At 35.7% G+C, this 25,116-nt stretch overlaps 1 protein-coding gene across 9 annotated transcripts in view; it reads right to left on the bottom strand.

Moving 5' to 3' along the window:
- ADGRV1 (adhesion G protein-coupled receptor V1) overlaps positions 1 to 25,115 on the bottom strand; it is a 284,918-nt gene extending 259,803 nt beyond the window's left edge. For 6 of the 9 annotated variants that reach the window (XM_015652741.3, XM_019005246.2, XM_019005242.2 and 3 more), the window contains exons 1-3: positions 20,483 to 25,112; positions 12,273 to 17,208; positions 541 to 725 (exon numbers count right to left, since the gene is read on the bottom strand). In XM_015652741.3, coding sequence (XP_015508227.1) covers positions 541 to 725; positions 12,273 to 12,294 — 207 coding nt within the window. In that variant the 5' untranslated portion in view covers positions 12,295 to 17,208; positions 20,483 to 25,112. Of the gene's footprint in view, positions 1 to 540; positions 726 to 12,272; positions 17,209 to 20,482 lie in introns of all 9 variants that reach the window. The other 3 variants (XM_019005240.2, XM_019005241.2, XM_019005248.2) reach the window with 3 other exon arrangements.
- Position 25,116: the final 1 nt, after the last annotated feature.

Raw genomic sequence — 25,116 nt, 5'->3', positions numbered from 1 at the left:
ATTCACCTTGGGGTGAAACTGCCCTCTGCAGAACTTGCATTCTAAGCACTGGGAGGAGCCTAGGCATTCAACCTAGATAAACAATTTGGTCACCAAAGTTCGCAAGATAAAGTCTTCTACAAAGAACTTCCTTTCCTTCATCTCAGGCAACAGAAGAAAATTCCCCTGGTTCAACTGTAAGTGAGGTGATTAGAGGAGAGTTTACAAAGGCAGTAATGTAAAAACAGCAAATGGTCTAAACTAAGTTTACAGTTCCACTGAGACTAAATGGAGAGAAGTCACTGAACCAGCATTGCTGCCACACCTTAATCATCCTTCTTAGAAGCTAAAGGCTTGAAAGAAGCATTGTGAAAAAAACTATTCCTCCTTTCAGAACAGTGAAATTCGAAGTTCAGAGAAGAGGAAACAAAGGGGGTTTATGTGGGTTTTACTTGTCTCTCTCATCAGTCACATTCACAACTTTCCATGTATCTGAGTCCCAAGAAGCTTTTAAAAAAGTTATCAACAGTTGCTGAGAATATAACTGCCATGTTTTCTTACCGACACAATTGCTGTGATGTTAGCAGGCTTCCCTGTCCTTTCAATTACAAGACGTATAACAGTTGTACTTGTTTCATTGACTACAAATTCTGTTTGTCCACTGAACTTCACTTCCGTTTCTCCAGATGTGAAATGAATGAGCAATGCTAAAAGCAAATAAACTAATAAAGAAGCAGAGGGCATCCCTACAGAAAAAGAAATATTAAAAATAAATTGTGAATCTAAAATACACAAAGCATTTGTGGTTGACATTACCAATCCAATTGACCCCTATCAACTCTTCATATACCATGATCATCTTGTGAGTTTCAAAATGAGATTAAAACATGCAGAGGTCTCCACTACAACCAAGTCATTAATGCAATTATCATGTGTAACTAATTCTATTTTATTAATTTTCATTTAGTAATTTTCTAGACAGTATTTATCAACTTCCTCAAGTGGAGGAATAAGAAGCTTCTTTTAAGAAAAAAACCTATTACATTACCACGACTGTTTTCATTTTCAATCAAAAGTTATTAGCTTCAAATTTGACAGTTCAATTTCCACTTTCTTTGCTCTCTAGATTGTCCTTAAAAACACACAAAAAAATTACAGGAAGGGTGAAGGGTTGGATACTTGCAGTCATCTCACAGATCATTTTCTGACATTTATTCAGCATGAAATATCCTTACATATTTGCATATGTACTTGAGTTATACCCCATGAGCTTTTCATGTGTTTCTGTCCCAGAGAACAACTGTGATACTCTGCCATTGCAATCTTTGTACAACTGCAATCGAATGTGCATTGCAATCGAAGCCAGACTTCAATTTTTATTTGTTTCTGCACAACCTCTAGTATTTTCTGTTAGGATATGCAAACTTAAAACCAAGGTTTTCTCTTACATTCTCTATTTCTCTTACATCAGAGTCCAGTTTTGTGATGTAAAATACCATTTTAAGTCCCAGTGAAGTCATCAGGTGTTGATACTGTGAAAGATAAACTTTTAAAAGAGTCTGGCACAACAAATTTCAAATGTCTGAATTGTTCTGCAGGGGTTTACATTGCACAGTGCTTACCAGAACTGAGAACTGAGTGGATGCTGGATAGGGAAGACTGCTGTAATAAGAATCTTAGAAGTATAGGAAAAAAACAAGAGAACAAAGTTGTGCTCTAAAAATGCATTACAACATTGAACTTTAATTCAATTAGTTCCCTTACCAAGCTTCTTTTAATTTGTAATCACTATTTTACCCTATTACTATTTAAAATTTCTGTACAAAAGGTACAACCAATATTTGTGTAATTAAATGTATAAATAAAATGACACTTTTCTTAAAATTATCCTTCCAAGTGTTACAATTACCAGAAAAATCTGGTCAATTGCAGTTGTATAAACTGTGCAGAACATATTGCATTAATATTTGCATATTGATATTAATGTTAATCGATATTTGCATATTAATAACATTTAAGATCAGTCATGTTTTCAAAGCAATTTTTCTTATTATTTAAGAATGGCAGTTATGAATATTTAGTCATAAATCATCACTAAAACAGCAAATGTCATGAGTACATTTTTGTAAAATGTGTGTCAAATTTGAATCAGAACTGAGGTCCAGCACATACTCTGAATGTTTTCTGTTTGCAGTCAAGATAGTTTTAATCCTGGACTGAATAGAGAAGATAGCCTTCAGACCACTAAAACAAACACAGCTTCAGACAGATTTCTAGTCTTTGATTCATCTTTCAACAAATTCTGTCTGGGCAAGGATAATTTTTATGGTGTGAGAACTTGAAATAAACTGCTTTCAGGTAAGCTAAAGAACGAAAAGATTCACAGACATGGCTTATTAAGTATGTATAAAATGGAAGTACAGTCAAGAAAACTATCAATATTTTTCAGAGTACCTACAAGCAAAGACTGGTGAGTTGACAAAGTTAGTTGATTTTAATTACCTGTAGCACTAAATTCATCTAGATCTGTTGAGCATCATGGAAGGAACAGCCAAACAAAAAAAAAGTAAGGGCAAAATGTCAGGCCTAACTATTTTCTCCATGAAAACAGCTGTTCTTTTCACTTTTCTTTTCACTTCCCTTTGTGAAGTGTCTGATTATTTCTGAAAAAATTGTCACACAGTAATGATTTTGCTGCACAGTTTCACACTACTCTAAACTTTTATTATGAGGAACAAAGTCCTTCAAGATATCCATGGCTCTTACTGGGAATTCAGTGTGTAACAGACCAACAGAAACAATGCTTGATTTTTACATATCTATACACTCAGTAATTCTAGAGCAGCAAAAACTTACAGTGTGAAGAAAAAATAAAATATATACACATAAGCCCCCTGGGATTTAAAATTATCAGCACTTCCGAGGTATTTTTTTCTAGTTTTATGTGGAACTGTTCTGAAAAAAATAAAATCAAAAATCTTTAAGCTGGAAAGAGAAGAATTGCCTAACTTTTGTAAACTCTCAGACAATTACACTGTCTGCAGATGCAGGCATCATCCATACTAAACTGAGGAATTTGTTGACCTTTTAGCTTCAGCTGTTACCTTGTCATAGACTTCACCAATGCCTCCCCACGGTACATGCTTCTAGTAAATAATACTGAAAACATGATCCTTGAGGGCAAGATTACGAAGTTTAGAATTACTTGAATTCTATTACTTCTACTAGAGAGCATTCTAAAACTATAGGATTACTCCTGAGGAACAAGAGAAGTTTCACAATCACACCATCAATTATTCAGTTGGTGTGTATCCTTCCTTGTTACGTTATTTGTACTAAGATTTACTTTGCACAGCCTGCCAGAAGTAGTTTTTACTCTGTTTATATAAATTAAACTTTTAAAATTATGATTTTTTTTAATTGTTATGATGTAATATAGTAAAAATACCATACATCAAGACTAAGAGAATGCAAATTTATTCAAATAGCTGAAAACATATTATAGGTCCCAGTATTTTAATTTATTAAAAACAAACTGACTTTGTACACTAAATTCCTATGTAAATTTATATGGGAACACAATTTGTTATTTATTAACTATATTGCATAAAGTTCAGCAGAAGCCTTTGCAAGATCAGGGATTACAAGAAGACCCTTCCTTACTTCCCTCACCTCATAAAACCACTGCTGACTCTAATTTGTGACTTATTTTTTAAATTAATCTGAAACTCCAGTCCTTGTTCACTGCTATGTTTCGGTGAACCATGCATTTGTTGATCAATTACTCCCCTCTGTTTCTGCTAAATATTAGTGAGTTCATTTCTCTCCAGGAAATTGAGATATTCTAGTTAAATTAGTTTAATGAGATAAAGTCACTGAAATGTTTTTATAACAACTACGTGCAATGGAGCTTCACACAACTTTAGAGTATGTACAATGGATTAACTATTTTTTTGTCATGTTCTGACTCAAGCCATTTCAAATAATCATGTGTAGTATCAGTGGTAGTTTGAAACAATGTTATGTACCGAACACTAGATGATGTTTCCAAGTGATTTATAATAAAAATTTCTGGCATTAAAACCAAACCATATCTTTCAAATAATAATCCAGACATTTTAATGGCATTAAAGGATTTTAAACATTAAAAAAAAAATCCTATTCTTCAACCACATTGTTTTAAAAAGGTAAAGAAATATAAACCAGAATTCTGAGTCATGATCCCTAACTAACATTTTCTTTTAGTATGCATTTTATGAGACTTTTTGAAGCATGTTTGTATTTTCCACTAAAATACGGAATACTAGTGTACAATCAAACACTGATTCCACACAGTATTTTCCACAATACTGTCACAATTTATATAAGGAATACCATATCAATCTGTTGTCCAGTTGAAGCCAAGACAGGCTTATGAAACTGATGAATCATTAGGATTAGTTCAGTCAGTTTCTGGAACAAATTTCAAACGAAGACTTAAAGGTTTATAAAGAATGAATGGTCTTTTCTGCAGATTTTTACGCCATCTTTTGTGCTAAATAAATTAAACCCTTAAGAATGAAAAGATCTCCTGGCTGTTTTCTTTGAAGTATGAAGGAATCTACAGCCCAATGAAACATGAAGAGATCAAGAAGAGAAATGAAAGGCCTACTCCAGTTTAAAAATCTGAAATTATATAAGCATAAAATGCTGGATAGGAAATGGGAACTGGGAAAAGAAAGAGAGTTCATGAACAAAGTAGCAGATGGAACACGGGATTACGTACTCTCTACCTCAGTATTGTCACTGCTGCTTACAGGAGAAGCAAAGAGCAGAAGAAGCACCATTCCCATCCTGTAGGTTGTAAATCTACAACCTGATTTACCACTTGCCCATCATCACACAACTCACTGTATACTATTAAAGACCACAGACACAGAAGAGGAAGAGCAAGTCCACTTTTCACTTCCTGTCCTTGTCTACTCCCCATGATTACAAATACCCAGCCAAGTTGAACATTAAAAAATTGGCATGCCTAGTATTTTGCATTGAGAATGTCATGTCAGCTATCAGTGGCTGCCAGACAGAAGTCTATTCACAGCAGAGATGTCAGCAGCATCTTTGGCTGAATACAATGGGAGACAGATACATGTGCTCTTTCAAATATAAATTGAAATTATATTTCAAATATAATATAAGATTCTCTGTAGTACAGAGGAACAGCATAGAGCAAGAAGTTTCACAGAGTCATTGCCATTGCTGCACCTGTTGTAGAAACATATTAAAACTGCATATTTTCAGAATTTTTATTTTAGGCATTCTCAGAACCTCTTGTCAATTACCACAGTATTGGAGAACAACCTGGGAAAGCAGCAGGGCTTATGAAACTTTGACTAAAATTCTCCTTTCCATGTTGTCAAGGTTCCAAATTAAAGGAGAAATATTTTATTTCAAGCTTCTTTTTCCCTTGCCTCAAAAGCTCCCACAGTTCACACATATGAAAAAAGCAGGACACAACACAACCCAGCATACGGATAGCAGACATTACCCAAGCCTGCTTTGCTGGTTGTTCTTCTTTCTTTGGTTTGGGCTTTTTGTTTAGATGTGGAATAAGTCTCTCACTCTAATACAGATTGGAAAAGAGAGTTTTCCAAAGGTGCTATTTCAAAACAATACCCTTATATCCCCTTTTTGCTTTCAGCCTGCTTCAAGGTGAATAAAAAATAAGAATTATACTGACTTTGTGTGCATCTCTGGACCACACTAATAGTTTCAGAGTCTGTCTCACAAGTTTCCATGAACATTCTTCAGTGTCTCATCCTTGCTTTCCATTCTTCAATGTTTTCCTGTCTTTCTCTTTACTACACAGGCATGTCAGATACCTGATATTCCCCTTCTTATTACTAACATTAGAAAGTGCTAACTAAAGCACAAATCCAGAATACAAGGTGTTAAAAATCCCTTAATCAGCTTTCACTATCCTGAAGTTTTTGGTCTCAGTTGCCTACTTCCCTAGTCAATACTGCTGCCTTGACAGAATAGTACTGCAGCACATCAGGTGCTAAAACTATTTATCTTCATTTGAAATTAATGACATTGACATCAGTCAATTATTCATTCCCCTGACCACTTTCTTTCTAACAGTTGCAATATTTATTTTTTTTTAATCTTATCATCTATTACTGTATGTATTACTGGGAATGGTGAATTTAATGAGACATGACCATCTTCATATGATCATCTTCCTCTCTTGGAAAAGGCATGCACCCTTCAAAATAGACATCTTAGGAATCTTAGGAAGAAAATATGCTTAAATTGCCTTCCACAATAGTAATATTTACTAGTCAGGAAGGTACATCCATCATCACAGCCAGGAACCAATATATAAAGCAGTAAAGGTGAGGCCAAGTCAAAGGCATAAGGAGAAGTCCAAATCATCACACCCTGTTAGAGTTCACTCAGAGTTGAAAAGTGTAAGAAGTCCAGAGTACCCCTTTTAAGTTCTCTAGCAATTTCTTTTTATTTTCTCAGAAGAATCTGAGTGGATCTAAACTGTATTCTTAATTTTTACATTCTAAAATATAGAATCATCACTGAAGAACCAAATGTTATCTCTTATGCCAGATAATACTACAGATTTTCTGAGGTAACCACTTGCTCTAATTCTGAGCAGGGACTAAAGGGCAAAACTCTCAAGAAGTGTAGAATCCAGCACTTCTAGCAGTAAGCAGAGAAAATACAAATCTTCTACAAAAATTTGCAGTTACTTTGTAATTTTTACATCACACAGAGAAACAGGAAATAATTTTGACCAGCTGTAAGATCTGGATTATTTTTACCCACAGTACCTCCAGTGCAACAACTTGGAGCTATTAAGGCTAGTTTAAATTTAGAACAGAGATCGAGTCTGATGTAAATAAACTTTGGCTGAAATCTCCTAATCAACAATGTTAAGAAATACATTGGTAGAGATCTGCATTTGATTAACGTTAAAGTGCACTGATTTCATCTCCATAACTTTCAATTCATCTCATGCAATTGAACAAGAATCTATCCATATGTAGTTCTAACTACATACTGTGAAGACATTATTTTTGAGCAGTCCTACTTAGAGTATAAGTTTAAGTAAAAGAGAAATGTATTGTTTCCATCGCCACACTGGAAATAATTTTCCACCCATGTAGTTCTAATGAACAGAGTAGACACCTTTCACCGACAGAAATTAATTTACTGGGTATTCCAGAGCCAGAGCTAGCTTCTTACCTAGGTATGTTGCACCAAGTATCTGTAACTTCACACACTGTAAGCACTTACACCTTCTCTCCATCTGGTTTTTGCACCAAAAGGTAAGAGGATTAAAAAATCCCAACAAACCAAAAACCAGCACCCAAACAAAGTCAAAACCAACCCCACCCCCCTACCCCCACTAAAACACCTAGCACTCCCAACTAATACTTGTATAAGTAACTGCATGATTAAGCATGCCACAGGACCATGCTCTTAACACATATGGAACCAGAAATACAGCTGATGAAGATCTGCAGGCTTCACTGCAAATCAGCCATTTATATTTCTCTCAGTAGAGATCTTAACTTTCACAATAATTTCCATTTGTATCTCAGCTTTTGAGGTTTTTTGCATGTCCTCAACACTCTTACTTAACAAATGCTGAGAACATATGTTGGCAGCTGAGGACAAAACTATCACTGTTTCAAATACCTGCTGTGAATGAATTTCCGTGGCCTGAATGAATAGTATATATCAGAAAAAGAAATCATAGGTTTCACCTGTACAGTGGTTATTTTTTTCATACTTAAAACTAAAAATAGAAGCAGTGCTCTATACATAATTTTATTGCAAGAAAAACCCCAAAACTTTAGGGTACAGAGCAGCAAAATTAAGCCTCACAGTGAGGATTAGATGGCACTGTTTCAAGTGCATTTACAGAATTGTTGCTATCCACAATGGATTCTTACAATTTAATACACATATATGAGCCAAGTAGAGTTTTTTAATGTGTTGCCTTATTATTACAAGAATTGAATCACTGAGATTTTCTTGAGTTCAAAAAAGCATATAATTAAATACAAGAATTTAAGGCATACATAAAACAAGGCTCTTTTCTACAGTAAAATGTTTTAATTTTTCATTGGATTGCAACAAAAGATGTTGACTTAATTAAAGAATCTGTGTGTTAAAAAGTCCCCCCAAATACTTCTTTCTGTAGAAGTAAAAATACATTTGTGTAATTTGAAAAGATGATTATCATGTGGTGCTCACTCTATATATATCTATACTGTGGATTAATCTCTTAAATCTGGGCAATCTGCTTTTAGATAAAACGCATAATAAAGTATTTATTTCTCAGAGAACAGAACTCCTTCAGCAAAATTTGTTTGGATCCAAAGCCTTCTTATACTACCTTTATCATGTATTCTGCTTTGCCTGGCTTTCTAAACCTTTTAACCCATGTCGCAATTTAATAATCACTATTTAATAATTATAATCATTTCCTTATTAACTGGGTATTTCTTTTCATTCTTCTAAGGCACCCTGCAGTCCAAGACAAGGAAACCTCTTTGTTGATTAGTTATTTAAGACCAGCAACAATAACTATGCTGGAAAGAAAGGTGCTTTGAGAGGATTACACAAAACTAGTTCTCAACCAAGCCAAAGGCAGCAAATTACAAACCCAAGTACTTCATTGCATGTAACCAAATTGGCTGGTTGAAATGCTAATTGCCTTTCAGCAAAGCTAAAGGCAGACAGGGGACCCTGAGCTACAGAGAATGACAAGCATTTTTTACTCCACTTCTGCACCATTGTCTTGCTGAGAATTATTCAAAATCTATTCATAAAGGTAGCTCTTTTCCTAACCTTTAAAAATGTGGGAAATTTCTAAAGCTCTTACCAATACCTCAGATGTGTTGGCCTGCTAAACCCATAACAGATGGCTGAATTAAAGCCATGTTAAACCCTTAATGAAGCAAAGCTCGAAATGATTCAGAGCAGTAACATATTGGACCAGCCCAGGATAAGTGACTGAGAAGTTTCTTTTGCCATCAGAAAATGAGAGTCATAACTGTATTCCAGTTAATGAATTTATACAAGATACAAAATTAGATGAACAAAAATAGAAAAAAAAAATTGCTGTTACATTCTAGAGAAAATTCTGGTCCTGATAAAAAAAATCCACAAACACAAAAGCTGTGATAAACAAGAAAAGTGCCTTCTCTGTTGTTTAATTTTACCAGATAAATTTAGTCTGTCAAATATGCCTGTTTCAATAAGTACTGGCACACTTATCCTAACTGCAAACTTTGCTACAAATTATTTCAGTAGAAGAAACTGTAACAACAGCTTTATAGGAAATACTCATAAACCAATCTATGAGACATTTTTTCATATTTGAGGCATATTTCAGAACTTAAGAGTTTGAAAATTGTTTCTGCAAACTGCCTCAAGTTCTGGTACACACAGTAAGCTAAATCTTGGAAGTGATTATCTACACTTGTATTTCTCAGTGATATTATTTACAACAAAGTTACTTAAAGTGAGACTTTGCAGAAATTTGTGAAATCGTTTGTCATTAGTAATTTTTTTCCTGAATAAAATATGGTACAGTGGGTCCACCTGTAGTAAGACAAATGGCAGGTAATTTTGTTTTTCCTGTCAATCTTTTTTTTTCCCCTTAACAAATCGTAATTTAGCTCCTATTAGACAGACATAATTCTTTAATTTGAGGAACTATGACAATGTCTACAACTGATGGCAATGGCTTTAAAAAATTCAGTTGGATATGGAGATACTCTTAATACATATTGAGAGAAGCATTTAGACACTATGTATGCTTTTTTCTAGAGAGGAAAAGAACTGTTATATTCACGTGCATGTACAAAATTGGCTATACCTTAATTGGCCAATCTTGTAGAGCTGAAATGCAAGCACAATTTCTACAAATGAGTACAGCTGATCAAGAGGACTACACATGTAAAAATTATATATATGATCATATTTTTAGAAGGTTGATGCCTAATAGTCCATAAGCAAATAATTTCACCATATTCTTTTTATTTACTCTTGCCTGTGTTTTTGTTTTTCTTAGTTTTGACCACATAGATTTAATTTCTTAGATCTGAATCTAAGAATTTCTTATTTCTTAGAATTGACCCGATACCAGGAACACCCTGGAAGATGTTAGGATTATTCAGAAATAAAATTTAGCTAAATTGCATCAGGTACCCTATCTCAAATAATAGCATGAGTCATACATAAATTTTACTGTTCCAATGCTTTCAAGAACACCTTGGACTAAAACACTTCAGATGTAGCTGAGACAAATTTTCACTTCAAAGTGTGAAGCAATAACATATTTTTCCAATTTTTCAATGAAACATTCTAAAATTAAAGTTCTGTTAAGCTTATAGAACACTTTTTAAACCATACTTATTAAAAATCCCTTCATTGTTACCATGCCACAGTCCTGAACAACTATGGTAGCTCTGTAACAGTATCAAAGGTGATTTCTAGGTCATCTATATTTTTCTCACAAATTGTTAAAAATTCATTGCTGCAGGAATAAGATCCTCACAGACTTCTGTAGTAGTATTCTTCTTTAGTCTTACACAACTGAAGGAATACACTGCCATAGCTTTTCCAATACTTTAATTTCAGTCATCATATTTAGATGTTAATTCAAATATTCATATAAGTATTTGTAGATTTAAGCACTCTGTTTTTATTTAAATGGGATTCCAAAGCAAATTAAAAACCCCTTGAAGATAATAAGCTTAAATAACAAAATTCCATAGGAAGTAGAGATTTTAATACAGGCTGTGATTCAGACCCAATTCTGAAAATTTCTTTCAAATAAAGCTCACAACAATTTCTCTGGGAAGAATTGCACAGTAGATTTGAATGCATGAGGATCAATCTCATTCACTAGTACCAACAATTTGAAACTCATCCAGCATTGTTTTTCAACCTTAAAAATGCTGACAGCACAAGTAAACTTCCCAGCACTTGTCTTCACAAAAATAGATACCATTTTTCCCATGGATTTTCATGAACCCAGGACACAAACCATATTTACAATCTAATAAGCATGTGGTCCCATTATCACTGTTAATTAATAAATTTCTCAGATGTGAATTTAGTAAACATCATTGATTTCTTCATCTAAAGCTATTAAAACACAAAAATGTATTAGAAAACTGCTAAAGCATAAAACTGTGCTTTAGAAATCAATAAAATCATAACTACCAGTAATAACCACAAATTATAAATTGTACACCCTTGAAATATGGTAGCTCTTTTATTATCAAATATTTGCCCATTTCATTTCTAAGCCTATTACTCCACAAATTATTTGATTTCCTCAGGAATCTGGCTCTTTTCATTCTTTCCACATGGAAACCCTGAAATCTGTTTAGTAGGAGAAGCTTGCTCTAGGCTTAAGGGACAGATAAACTAAATATATCACATTCTATCTTCAGTCAATAAACTGCCCTCATAATGCCCTAAGAGTCCCAAAATACTTAGCACTTAACTGAAAGATCTATTCTAGAAAATACGCATAAAGTACTATTAAGAAAAAAATTGAAACTCTTCTGGCTTCTATATAATGAATAAGATTTCTTAAAATCACATGTTATTTCACATCTGCACTATAAAGCACTTACAGACTCATTAAAAAACAATGACTGATTTTGGCAGCGAGTTCCATATACATTTGATCTTAACTTTATCTGGGTTAGCAAGACTGAATTATGCAATGTCTTATATAGACCCAACACATCAAAAGCAAGAAGCAAATGCAGTATTTCTATTTGTAATCACATGTCATATTGTAATTATTAATGCTAAAAACTTATTACTTATTAGACAATGATTTGAAAACTCCTTTAAAATGAACAGTGCATAGGCAGCCCCTCCCCTTCTATCTTCACCTAATTTAAACTGCCAATGTTTTGTTCCTTCTTGAGAATCAAAAATTGTCATGTTCAGACTGAGCTGCATCCTGATACCATCCCCTGAGAACAGGATTTTCCATTGGAAAGAGTATTGTCCCCACCTGCCCGGCTTTGCAGAGCAGCAAGAGAAGCTGCTGGAACAACAGAAACCTTAGCAGACTGTCACCCTGCAGCAGCCCCTCATGGATGAGCGGCAGGCTCAGTGCCTGCCGCTGCTAAACCCCGTCCCTGCCGCAACAGGTGCTGCCTGCAGAACCGTGGGCTGGACGGAGAACATCTCTACACCTGATACAGCTGCTTCCAAAGTAACTACTGCCTCAGAGAGAGGGACAACAGACGTACCTGGACCCTGGGAGAGGAACATCCGCGTCTTCTGGACTCCGCCAGCCGCCTGCACACCCTCTGTCACTCACGCATTATGCATTCCCGTCTCCTACTCCTCCCTCTGTTCTGCGCAGCGTCCAGCACTCTCCTCCCTCTCCTGACTGCTGCTGCCTTCCCACTGCTCTGGAGATAAAAGGGGGTGGGATGGAAGAGGATAAAATTTTTTTCAAAGCCCAGCAATTGCTGCTGCACTGCTGTAGTTGTGATAGAGCCAGCCCCTCCCTTAAGCGCCTTGCCAGATCTGCCACTCAGCTTGAAGTGCACTGTTGTATTACTCTGCACAGCAAAACTGACAGGTTTTATTATTGGATTGTGACAGATTTTGGATTCAAATCCTCAGTAGCACCCAAACACACAGTCATCTTAATTCACAGCTATTCAGTGCTCTGGATGGAGAAACAATTCTCTGTTAGAGAAACAATTTCCAATCCTAGATGAAGCTTTCCAGATCTAGACATTTCTCTAGCTAATATCAAATTCGTATTTAATGGTCACCACCATCCCAAGAAAATCCTGAGCCACAAGAAACACACAAAGGCAACACTCAGATCCTGTCAGTGTTGGCCCCCAAACTCTCAAATTTTCCCACTTAATAGCAAAGAAGCATCAAAATTTCTTCTTATCCAATAAAAGATAGAAGGAAAAAATAGAGCAGAAATATTTGGGCAAAACCAAGATAGAATCTAGAACACTCTATGCCTTCTGATGTAATTAGCCTGGTCACTACAGCAATCTGTCCTGAGTTACGATGATTTGAGAATAACATAAACAAACATGGAAAGGCAAAGAAGATGCTAGTGAATGATGAAAGGTTAGAAAAATTACTTAGTAAAAGACATTTTACTAAGAAGCCTTTTGCTTATAAAAAGTTATGTTTTAAAGTAGAAGCATTCCACCTAACAAGACATCCCCCCTAGTGTAGACTCATAACAGGACAAGCCTCTAAGAGGTGATTATTTCTCTCCTCTGACAAAGGAGGGAGTCCATATAGTACCCTCAGACTACTACCTAGCTTAGTTAGGTAAGAAGAATCTCTTTATTTACTCTGTATATATCTACGGAGAAAATCAATGTTGATAAATAAAAATTTGCAGTATAACTGATAAATGCATAGATAATCTAATATGCACACAGAAAAGTAGACATTAATAATCAGAACAAAGTCCATTTCTTAAGAGTGGAGGAAATATTGGGATGATTCATCAAACATTATAAAAATTCTCTTTTTAAAAAAAAAATAAATTAAGTGTGTGGTTTTTTTCTTCTAAACAACTATGCTGTGCATGTAAAAGGAATTCAGGTGTTCTGTTTGATCATCTGTTTTACATGTTCCATCCCTTCTTGCACTAGTTCATCTTGGTTTACATCTGAACATATTTTTTGATCAATACTTTATTATGCATAATCCTCATGTACCAGCACCAGTTTATCTGAAAAAGAAAGAAAAAGAAAAAGGAGCAAAAAACATCCCTTCAAAGGTCAATATTATTAGTGCAGAATTTTGCACCAGGCAGAATTTAATATATGAGCATGAGAGATAACTAGCATGTTTTTCAATACCATACTGTTACTATATTTCAGCTTCAAAATCCAGATACCATATTGTTTTTCCTCTTTGGATTAACTGGCCAAAAGAATAGTAGAAGTATAAGATTATTTATATCCTTTATTCTACAATGTTGTTTCAGCTTATACTTAATGTTTTCCTCTCTTCAGCCAGTTTCTGTTCACCTCCCACTAGCTAACAGAGGGCCTGCCTTAGCTGTCATTTATTCTCAATTACAGAAGGTCTGAGCACATTAAATGTTGCTAGTTACTGAGCTAGAAAACTAAGGAAGAGTGAGAACTCAGACTTGGGCTCAGTAATTAACATGGTAATTCTCATGAGCTCTTTCCACAAAACTGCATTCTGATCAAAAATGGCTGTACCTTTTGCTGTGCTCTCTGACTCAACACATGGTACTCCATGTTTTCTCTCAAAGCCTAAGAATTCCCTGATTATCTTTTTTCATTTTTATCATACCAGGGATTTCTGCTTCCTTTTGTTACACTTGAGGATGAGAGAGAGAGCTCCCATACGATTTTGCCAGTGATGGTCCTCAAGCAGCTGGAAGGCTGATGGTGATTGACATCAGACACTCCACACACACTTTTAACAACTCAGCATGCAGCCCATACTGCACTCCCAACCCTTACAAATGTCAGAGACAAACAATCAGAACTAGTATTGGACCTACAACAGATCTGACATTGCACAGAACTATGCCTCCAGGTCAGCCTTAGCTTCTCTTTTCAATAAAAGCAGAAAATAAGGTGTATTAAGTACACCCCTCACTTTGTTTGTTTGGATATCGTTTGTTTTGAAATCATTAAAACTCTGTAAGCAAAAAATGGCTCTACTGCAAGTAAACCAATACTGAAAGCACCAGAAACAATGGACTCCAGTTTGTTTGTTTGTTTTGAAACCTTGCCTTTTCCCTTCATTTGGCATCATCTGAAAGAAAAAACCACAGAAGAGGGAGTTAGACGAAGAAATAAATCCCTGAGAAAGAATACATTACTTAAAAGAGGAAAAAACATCTAATGAAGGCTTTTCAGGCATGTATATTTTCTCTTCTTTACATTTTTGTTTCTATTAAGGAAAACTTTTGTGTTATATCAGTGCCACTTAATTTTTAGTTAGAGATACTGAAATCTTAATCGACAAATATCAGAAACCAAAAATAAATGCTATAATAGCATTTTTATGCATAAATATCACTAAAATTCACTTTTGTTTTCACCTGAAACATCCAAACTTCAGAATTCTGGTCTAAACATCTATTTGGATGCAAATATCAAATGAAGAAATTTAAAAAAAATTGAAATTTTGGTCCTGCACATGTGTATAGGTCTATCTATCACCTTTTCTGGTGCTTTAGCTGAAGCAGGCTCAGCTACTCAGAAAAAGGAATAATGTGCATAGCTTTTTCATAGATCAATGCTTAATTATGATATAATAGACAAATTATTTTTACTTCTTATTTAGAAATCAATCTCTTTCCAATATAATACACTTTAAAAGTATGTAACATCCACCAGATACAGGCAGATACGGAAGGTGATCTTGCTCCTTTCTTCAACAGAGCAATCACAAGATACAGAATATTTTCATGCAAGGAACTTACTTGGTTGTCAGATGTTGGTTGTTTGTATTTTTTTAAGAGAATTTTCTTTGAACAATGGTCCACAGTGCAAAGCGTTTTTGCAACACAGTCCATGCTAGAGATGGCCACAAGCACTAATGTCCTTCCCGTGAATGCAGAGCTGAAGCTCAGTTTTTGATTCTGTACAGATACTTGTTTGTTTTGATGACATCTATGTTGCATTCCCCTTTCTCTCTTATTATTTAGTGTGATTCACACTGGGGTCCACATCCAACTGGCAGTATTGAAAGAAACGGTAGCCAGAACTATAGAACATGCCTTCAGTAGCATAGTCCCCAGATAACTGGGCCGTCAGGCTTCAAAAGAGGGCAGAACCAGCCAACGCTTACACTAAAGAGCTGTGTTCATCTCACAGCCTGACTAGTCTGTACTAGCAGGCTTCTGACCTGCTATCCCAAAGCAGCTTAGGATCACGGTTGGGTTGTCTCTTCTTCAAAATGTGAAGTGAGGTTCCTGATCACTTTTTGGTTGTTCTACCCACAGTCTGTGAAGACTCCTATCCAGCCCTCCCACACCAGAGAAATGCACAACTACGGCCTAGTGTCATCTGATGCCAGAGACTTGCACTGCTCTTCTTCCTGAACTTTACCACATCCTTTTGTTAGGCTGGGAGTGCTTTAATATCATAATCTTGATTTTACTGCATAGGTTTCTGATGAATAAACATACACATGCAGGAAAGAGGAAAAAAAGAAAAAAAAACATAGATAAATGCAAACAATGCTAATAATCTGAGAAGACTGAATGACAAAATTTGAGTATTATGCTTCTGACTGAGCAGTTTATGCCCACCTAGTTCATGTGCAGACATATGTAGGAAAAATCAGATTTTGATCTTCTATTTTTTAGAAAATTCCAGGACTTCAGAAACTGAAAAATGAGAACTTCCAAGCACATTGTGCTCTTTTTCAATGGATGAAGATTAATTTGTTTATGCTTCCTATGACCAGTTTCATAAAGGTTAACCTTTTTATGGTACAACTCCTTACTTGCATGCAAATAAAGCATGCTGATGTTATCACTTTAAAAGAGATTTTAACATAAAAAATTGAATTGTTCCCATTGTTAGAAAAAAGTAATGGTTCATAGCATCTGCTCATTAAAGGCTGCTATATCTAAACACACATTACAGCAAAAATGCTATTCATAGAATCATAAATTTTTGATTTGTGAACTCTCTCATTTGGCAAGACTTCCACAAAAAGTGACATGGCTTTTTAAAAATGTTAATTTAAATACATTAAACAGAACTAAAAATGAACAATTAATGAGAAAATAACTGCTTAGTTTTAACTTAGTGCATCTTAGATTTGAGTGATCAATCTCTATCGTGCCATTTTGAGACAAATGAGGTCATTTTCTGTCACTCTATTGATGCAAGAAGAATCTCATCCGTGAAGGGTCGGTTTGATCTTACAATGTTACATAGTTCATTTCAAACCACAGTGTATGCTTACTGGCTTGCGTGCCACATGGAGAAACAGCATGGTGTGAATTGTCAAGAACTGCTTGCTGCTCCTCTTATGCAGGTTACTGCTGCTAAATGAAGCTGCAGTCTTGTTCCTTCAAGGGTGCTCAGCTCTTCCTTTGCAGCGTATCACTGACAATGTACATTCTATCCAGAAAATAAGTAGCTTTCTCATAAAATATCCATCAAAACACAACTTCTGAGCATGTCAAGCACTAGACTGTAAATTCAAATAGAACAGTTACCAAAAGCACATTTTTCTGAAGGTAAGACATAATGAAAATATGAAAACCTCTCCAAAATCTCTTGCATCTAATTTGCTCTTAATTTCAAAGTCCTCAAAAAACTACTTAAAGATTAAAGCAAAAGGATTCCAGATGCTGCATACAACTTAACTTGCTTTCCCAGCTCACAACTAGGCATTCTGTTCCCTTCCTTTCAAATGAGGAAAAGAACTACCAGGAAATACAAAATCCCCCATGTTTTTCAATTTAAGAACTGACTCTATGCCTTCTTTTTAAGGAAAACACTGAAATGTTTTTTCGCTAACTGATTACCTTCTCCCCCTCAAGATCAAAGACAAATGACTTGAGTAACTGTGAAATTAAGTACCTACAACAAATACAAACTTCCAATGTAAAGCTTTAAGACCAAGACTCTTGTCTCTAAAGTAACTATCTTCTGTGTTTATGAATTCATTTTCCTGGCTGTGTGGAATCCTGGCATTCATCCCTGCCTCTACAAAGAGGTGCTGAAACAATTTAGCATTCTGATGCTGAGATGGTGCTTCTGAGAACTGTCAAGCACATAGAGGAGAAAACAACTAAACCATACTCATACAGCGGATAACGTGCTTATTTTGGAGTTGGTCTCCAAGGGGGAAAAATGTAATTATTATCAATACATCTGCTTTTAGTTTCATTTACATTTTGTGCTATGTAGATATTCAGGATTTCTTTCTAATATAATGCCTGGTCTGCAACATCTTTAATATTATTTCTAATTAAATAACTGTATGTCATTGTTATATATTGCTTTTCTAAAATGTTATGCATTTATAATAATTTATTCCCTGTGACACTTGAAATTTGAGTACCTCAAATGTAAGCAGATCAAAAATATAAGCTCTTAATTATGTTTATACTGCAAAGCATCCTAAAGCAACTATATACAAAAGTTCTAGACGTGATCTTTGTTATCTAGGTATTATAGAGGGCCGCATTGATGCAGACACACCATATAATATATAAATATTCCTACAAAAACGTAACTCATGTAACAGTACTATGAAACACATTTTCACATGGTCTTTTAATTTATTCCATTCCAAATCAAAAGAGGTTGCTCAGATAAGAAATAAAAATATTCCATGGAAAAGTGACATATGAAGGAAAAACTACTGAAATGCAATGTTTAGGGCACAAAGTATAAAATAATAAACCCCATATTGTTTAAAATGTGTATAAGATCAGCTAACTCAATCTTTTAAAGTTGTTTCCAGTTTATGCTCACCATGTGTGGTGCTTCCCTGTGGCTTGTTATTTTACTTCAGTGGCAGAAGGAGGAAACCAGCAAAGCTCAGTAACCATACTGCATAGCTCCATGTAACCATGGAAGCATTTGTCCACTTGTCAGAGCCTCTCCAGAACGATTCAACCATTCATTTCATTGAATCAATATTGAAGCTTTTAAGATTTATTACTTGAGGGAGGAGGAAAACTAATAAAACAAACTCCTCGTTGCTTCCCATTAAATACAGCCTGTCACAGCAGGCATATTAATACCTTGTAAACACTTTACTGATGCCATGTGGGCTACATTACTATCTCTCCCGATGAAGATTACTAGTAACGCATTTGCATTCACATGCCTGATAGTCTCTGAAAGAACTTAAAGGTTTCTGACGTGTTCTGCTGTCCCGTATAGAAGCTGACTCAAATAGAAAGAAAAAAGTTGGAAGAAAACAAGAGTGGGGAAAATCTGTTTTAAAATTCATGAATTCAAAGAGTCTGTTTCTATTAGATCATTCTTGTAATGATATCATATATGTTTGTAATCATATGTTCAGTGCTTTAAAAAATTGAATGGAATGATTTATTTTGCAAGTACTTTCAGAGGCAAAATTGATACAAACATGTTTTGTAGGAAAAACAATTTCTTGAGCTGTATACTGATAAGTATTTGGGATTATATATAGCTATATATATTATCGTTGCAATCCATATTGAAAATTTTAAAGCAAGCATAGTAAGATGTTTACAACTACAATATTATTACTCATTACTAATATCAGGAGCAGAGAGTATTAATCCAACAGTTCCACTTACATCCATATGCCCTTATAGGTGCAAACTGAAGGCACATTAAACATAGAGTTCAAATATTTGTCAGTATAGTTGGCTGTGGATATCACACCTATTTCTGTATCAAAGACTTTTATGACTGAATCAGACCCTTTACCATGAGGTAGTATAGCCCCACTCCCACTCCCTTCTACTATTCCCTCTCCCTTTGATAAAAAGCTGCTCAGCATATACCACTATTCCAGCCAGAAGCAGCTAAAAACAAAGGATGAAAGTAATGTTAGAATATTTCAGAGAATTCTCTTCCTTGCCTATAGGCCTCTGTTCACATGGTAAGAACAGTAGAGGCATGGAAGAGGCAGCTGCAGAGCTGACAGCATTGTAAGGGTACTAAGGCCAGTATGAGGGCACTTTCCCACTCAGTGGAATGACATAAAAGGACAGTTTGCCAGAGAAAGCTTTTCTCCGCTGTAGTCATAACAATGTACCTATACAGAATACATCCACTGCAGAAACTTGTGAGGAAAGACTGTATCAATTAAGATATAAGCTTTGTCAATATGGTATATAACATAAGCAAGTTTAAAGGGTTATAATATCAGCAAGCTCAGAAACATACAGGTTTACAGGCTTTGGCCTTACAAAATGCACAACTCCAAAGCAACAAAGCAACTATGGAGCTATTTCAGGATTTTATCTCCATATGTGACCAGATCTTACTGCTTCTATTCAACCACCCAAAACTGACTACTTCCTTCCTTTGGACTGGATGTACCCTGCAGGCATCCCTGCCACTGTGGGATCCACACAGAAACTGCCTGCAGCCTGGGTTTGCCCTACTGGCCCAGGATCCAGCAGCATTTTATACCCTTTCGTATGCCAATGTGTACCGAAGTCAATTGCAATTATCAGAGCTCTTCCATTCCTCCTGTAATTCCCACCTGGTGTGGCTCTTGGGACAAATCACACTGACCGCTAAAAACAACTACAAGAGGGGAAGACATGTATCTTTTGTCACTGTCACAAAATTTCATCATGAAGACATGAACATATTTGCATTATGTAGTTCAGCAAGAGTTAAAATAGATCTCCTCAACACTCTCTCCTTGTAAATACAAAACTCACAATTCCATGTTCGTGGTATCAGTATTAGTGGACAGGGAATGAGAGTATTATAGTAATATAGCTTACCTTTTAAGCTGGTTCCATTAAAACAAGTCATATTAACACTGCTGAATACTAGGTAAAAAGCTAAAATCAAGCTAATTCAAAGCTAAAATAAAGATCTTCTGACTCATTTTCATCTGAAGAAAGTCAAGCAGAGACACAGCTCATCCTAAGTGTCTGCGACTGGGAAAGAAAAAACAAACATGTCATTTTCAGATACTTCAGCAGCAGATTAGTAACAAGTAGCTGAGGTGGGGGAATTACTTTTCTACATGGCACTAAAGGGGTTGATATTTGAAATTGCATAAATATTGGTGTCTGCATTTTAAAAACAATAGTGAAACCCACAGAGGATCTAAATAAATCAAATTACCCAAAACCGAGACCTAGAGAAAGCAGAAAACAGAAGTCAACAAATTCTGAATGCTTAATTAACTAAAAACAAATGAGATAGAGACTTGAGGACAGTGCAAATATTTCTGCAGAACAAAAACATGATAAATACTGAAAGGTTTCCTTACTTTACTCAGGGAAAACATATGAAATAGTGACAGCTATTGATTGAATTTATTACAGATTCATCTAGTAAATATTGTAAGGAATCTATGATAATCTTTAAAGCAAACAAACAAAAGCCAACCAACCAAGAAAAAACCCCAAACAACAATAACAAAAAAACCAAAACCTACCCCCAAAATAATTTCAATTATTACATTATCAAAACAGTTATTCATCAATAGATAGGAATTCTAATAAAAAAATCCATCTGTGAACAATTTGAAGGAAATTTTCAAGAAACTATACTGCATTTTTCCATACTTTTTACCATAACTGAATGGGCTCCCTCACCGATTTTCTTATTCAGAGGGTACTCAAATGGTAAATCAGAACCAAATATGGAGTTGTTTACAGTTTTTTGAAAATAAAATATCAAACAACCAATGCACCCTACTGGCTGTATTGTGGAAGGCACACACCATATTTCTATTAGGGGTACACATTAAATTAATACAGTTAATTTAAAAAGTTACTGATTCCTGTCAAGTAACCAAAGGGGAACATCAAATATGTACATAAGGAATATACAGTCTCAACCCAATGATATTTCTTCATTTACTGTCTTATAAACCATAACAATAATAAACTAAACAGTTAAATTCTGTGGTTTTTTAAACCCATTTCTGTTGTTGGACCATTGCTAACTAAAAAGGCTTTATGGCAGTTTTGAAGATCAATGGTTGGATTTAGGTTATTGATTGGATTTTGATATTAAGGTTCCTTTTCCAACCTAAACAATTCTATGATTATAGCTAAACGTATACATGCAAATATTTCCACTGGAGAACAGACTATGCAGTGTATGTCAGATTCAGCATAATTTGCTTCTTGCATATTTTTATAGAGAACTTAAGAAATTCCTCGTACTGCACATTATGACCACGTATTAATAACTTCCTTTGATCTTTATTGGAGCTGCAGAGCTACCCTGATATTACTATTTCCTACAATTTTACTACCATTCCCAATTTCCAAGCAAGGAAACAGAGACAGACAAAGACTGTATATGTATTTCTGTGTGAATCTCTTAATGAGTCATAATTTATCATGTCATTCAAGCAATTAAAATATACACTTAGACACTTAGACACTATCTATTCTAAATGTAAATCTAGACTGGTGGTACCAAATCACAGAATGACTTAGAAAAACAGTGGTGGCACATGACATGGGATAAATTCCAGATGGAAAGAATATGTTAGGGATTTTAATAAAAAATTACTAACAAGTTATATCAGCCCTTCTCCATTACTTTTTTCATTACAACTCCTTTCTAATAATTTATTAAGATCTTCCTAATATTTCTATGTGTGTACCTAACTTCCTAGTTCTGTGATCAGGCCACACAAGAAATAACATGACCAAGAGGAATGTGGTACAGATCTATGCAGATGCCATTGGAATGCCATGGTGTGATTAACACTGACCCTGTTGCTCACTGAGAATGCACTATTAGGATATGCAAAGTAACTTACATGGGAATAGAGAAAGGCTGTATTCCTATTAGCATTCATGGGAGCTATGCAGCTCCAGTCTTGTTCATCAAGTTTGGAATATAGGCTTTTGTTATTGATGGGAAAATGTCACCAGTTACAAATGGTTACACACAGGGGTGTAGCAGGGTCAAAGCAAACTCCAATACTTTATTTCCCCTTCTAAGGCAGAGTGCTGCTTCAGCAGTTCTTTTTTTGACCTGATGGCACACCTCTGTAGATAAAAGAAATAGTGAAATTCTCTGTTCCTGATCTTTGGTGTAGCCTCACCACCCAAAGATTAAAGAAAACTTCCAAAATGATATTCCATTAGTGGCTTGTGATGGGACAATTATTAGACACCACTGCAGGCATCCTTTTGTATGAAGTCTGACTTCAAATTCTTCTACAGATCCACCCACAGCTCTGATGAGTCTCATAAAACAGTCTTTCAAATGCATGAATAGGGTCTGAGTCATCAGTTTCCCAGCTACAGATAACTGCAGTTACTTCACTTCTATTACTGAAAGCTTCCTTTAAAAAAAAAAAAAAAGGAATTGCTTGATGCTGCAAATATTCCTTGCCAGATATGGCATGACACTTAATAGATGAAATCCTAAATCACTAAGTTAATTTTTTTCAAATTGAGATCCCACAAGAAAACTTTGGGTTTATGGGAAATTAATTCAATTCTGTCATCTTCAACATTCCTCTTTCCAGAAACACAGTTGTGGAAGGTTCATTCTACTCTCATTTAGCACCCCCCCCCCCCCCAGAAAGACATTGAATAATTCTGGGACTCCTAGAAATATGTTCACACATTTGTCATGTAATTTAACTATCCAAGTTTGTCTTTGCTGCATAGTGCTTCTATGTAAGGCTGTAACTGAGCCTTCAGTACAGCTGTGCTAATCAGTACAAGCTGTGCTTCTGACACACGATAAAAATAGAAAGCTTATTCCTGAGCAGGCTTTGATTGAGGAGATGCTATGAAAGAAAAAATTGCCTGTCTAGGAGAAATCACACTGTTCACAGTTAATTACACCTGAAACACTCAGCAAAGAAAATGTTATGTGGGTCCAAGTGTCAAGAAAATATCCTCAGCTAGGCTAATAACCTCAGCTAGGTTTAGAAAGTGTCAGGGCTTGTAAGAAACTTTGGTTTGAGAAAATTCTAACTACGCTATGTGTCCACCGGGCTATTTCAACAAATGCAGAATAAAAAAAGCCTGAAAATTAGCTTTGACTAAGTAGGCTCAACTTCCTGCAGGAATGAAATCACATTTAAATGCTAGTTCTATTCCATGCTTCTTCACAAAGGACAGTGATGAGACCTGCATGAAATGGCCAGCTTGTTGCTTTGTGCTGACTTCTCTACCTGAGACTATTTCTATTCTTTCAGGCAAACCTCTATGCTCTTGAGAGTTGATGTAATTTGTTGTTGATGTAATTTGGCTAGGGAATTGGGAAATATTGGGAATACCTTTATTTTAACTGATCCATCCCTCATCCACAACAGAATACTATTTTAAGGTAGATACAGATAAATATATGTATGTGTGTGGAAGACATATAGATAGATAGATATATAGATATAGATAAAAAATAGGCTGAGATAAAAGAACACAATGTACCTTCACAATTTGTTTCACAGTACCTGGAAATGTGGCTTCAATTAAGCTTCTATGAGTGTGAATGTGACACTTAATAGAGCTACACAATTGCTGGATCGTATTTTTAGGTCCTCAAACTCAAGTAATCTAGTTTTCAAAAATAAAGCTATATAAAAAATCTGTCCTTTTTAATGTCAAACAAATTTCTAACCACTTTGGTTGTTTAGGAAAGTCTGGAAACATTGTATAGCAAAGCTCAAAAACAAAAGAAAAAAAACCCACAACCCTAATTTAAAATTATTTTAAGATTAGATTTAATCTATTTAGGAACCAGACCTGCAAATACATTAGTCTTCAACAATTGTTTTTCAATATATTTAGCCTGACCTTAGAGCTGTCAGGTTTTTTTAAGGAACACTGTTCTTGTTCCTGCTGTAATCCAAAACTTCCCTTTAAGGCTGTGTCAGGAGAAAGACAGTAGATCAAATTAACTAGTTAGGCTAGGACATCCGCCTATTGCCTCAGCACCCCAAAAGCTGCTGACAGTCCTTTACGGAAAAAAAATATTCTACTAGGGAACTAAAGTTGAAATATCTACAGGGTTTAATTTGTGGTACCTCTCTTGTGAGCAGCATCTATCAGCGCGGGCTGCATTTCTGTACCTCTGCAGCACTAGCGCTGAGGGGACAGATGTGAAGGGATACAAAGACACTGCCTGGGTGTTTCTGAGGGTGCAGCAAGGCGAGAAGAGCCAGGGGGGACTAAGAGATACAGAGCGTGGAGAGGAGACGCGAACCCTCTTTCTGATCCAAATACATTGCAACTTCGTGTATCTGAGCAGAGTCCGTTTCTCCAGGAGGATCAGCAAGATCACACGGGTGGCTCGAGGGGGAGGCGGGGGTGAAGCACTCCCTCGCCCGGCAGCGCCGGCCCCGCGCTCCGGCCTCCACTGCCGAGCGCCTCGACCACAGCGCTCCCCGGGCCGCGGCAGAGCGGCGCAGGCGGCGCCGGGAGGA

This window comes from Parus major, chromosome Z, assembly GCF_001522545.3.
Source record: "Parus major isolate Abel chromosome Z, Parus_major1.1, whole genome shotgun sequence".
Taxonomy (NCBI): domain Eukaryota; kingdom Metazoa; phylum Chordata; class Aves; order Passeriformes; family Paridae; genus Parus; species Parus major.
Note: the sequence above shows the minus strand (reverse complement) of the source record. Positions and strands in the feature narration are given on the sequence as shown.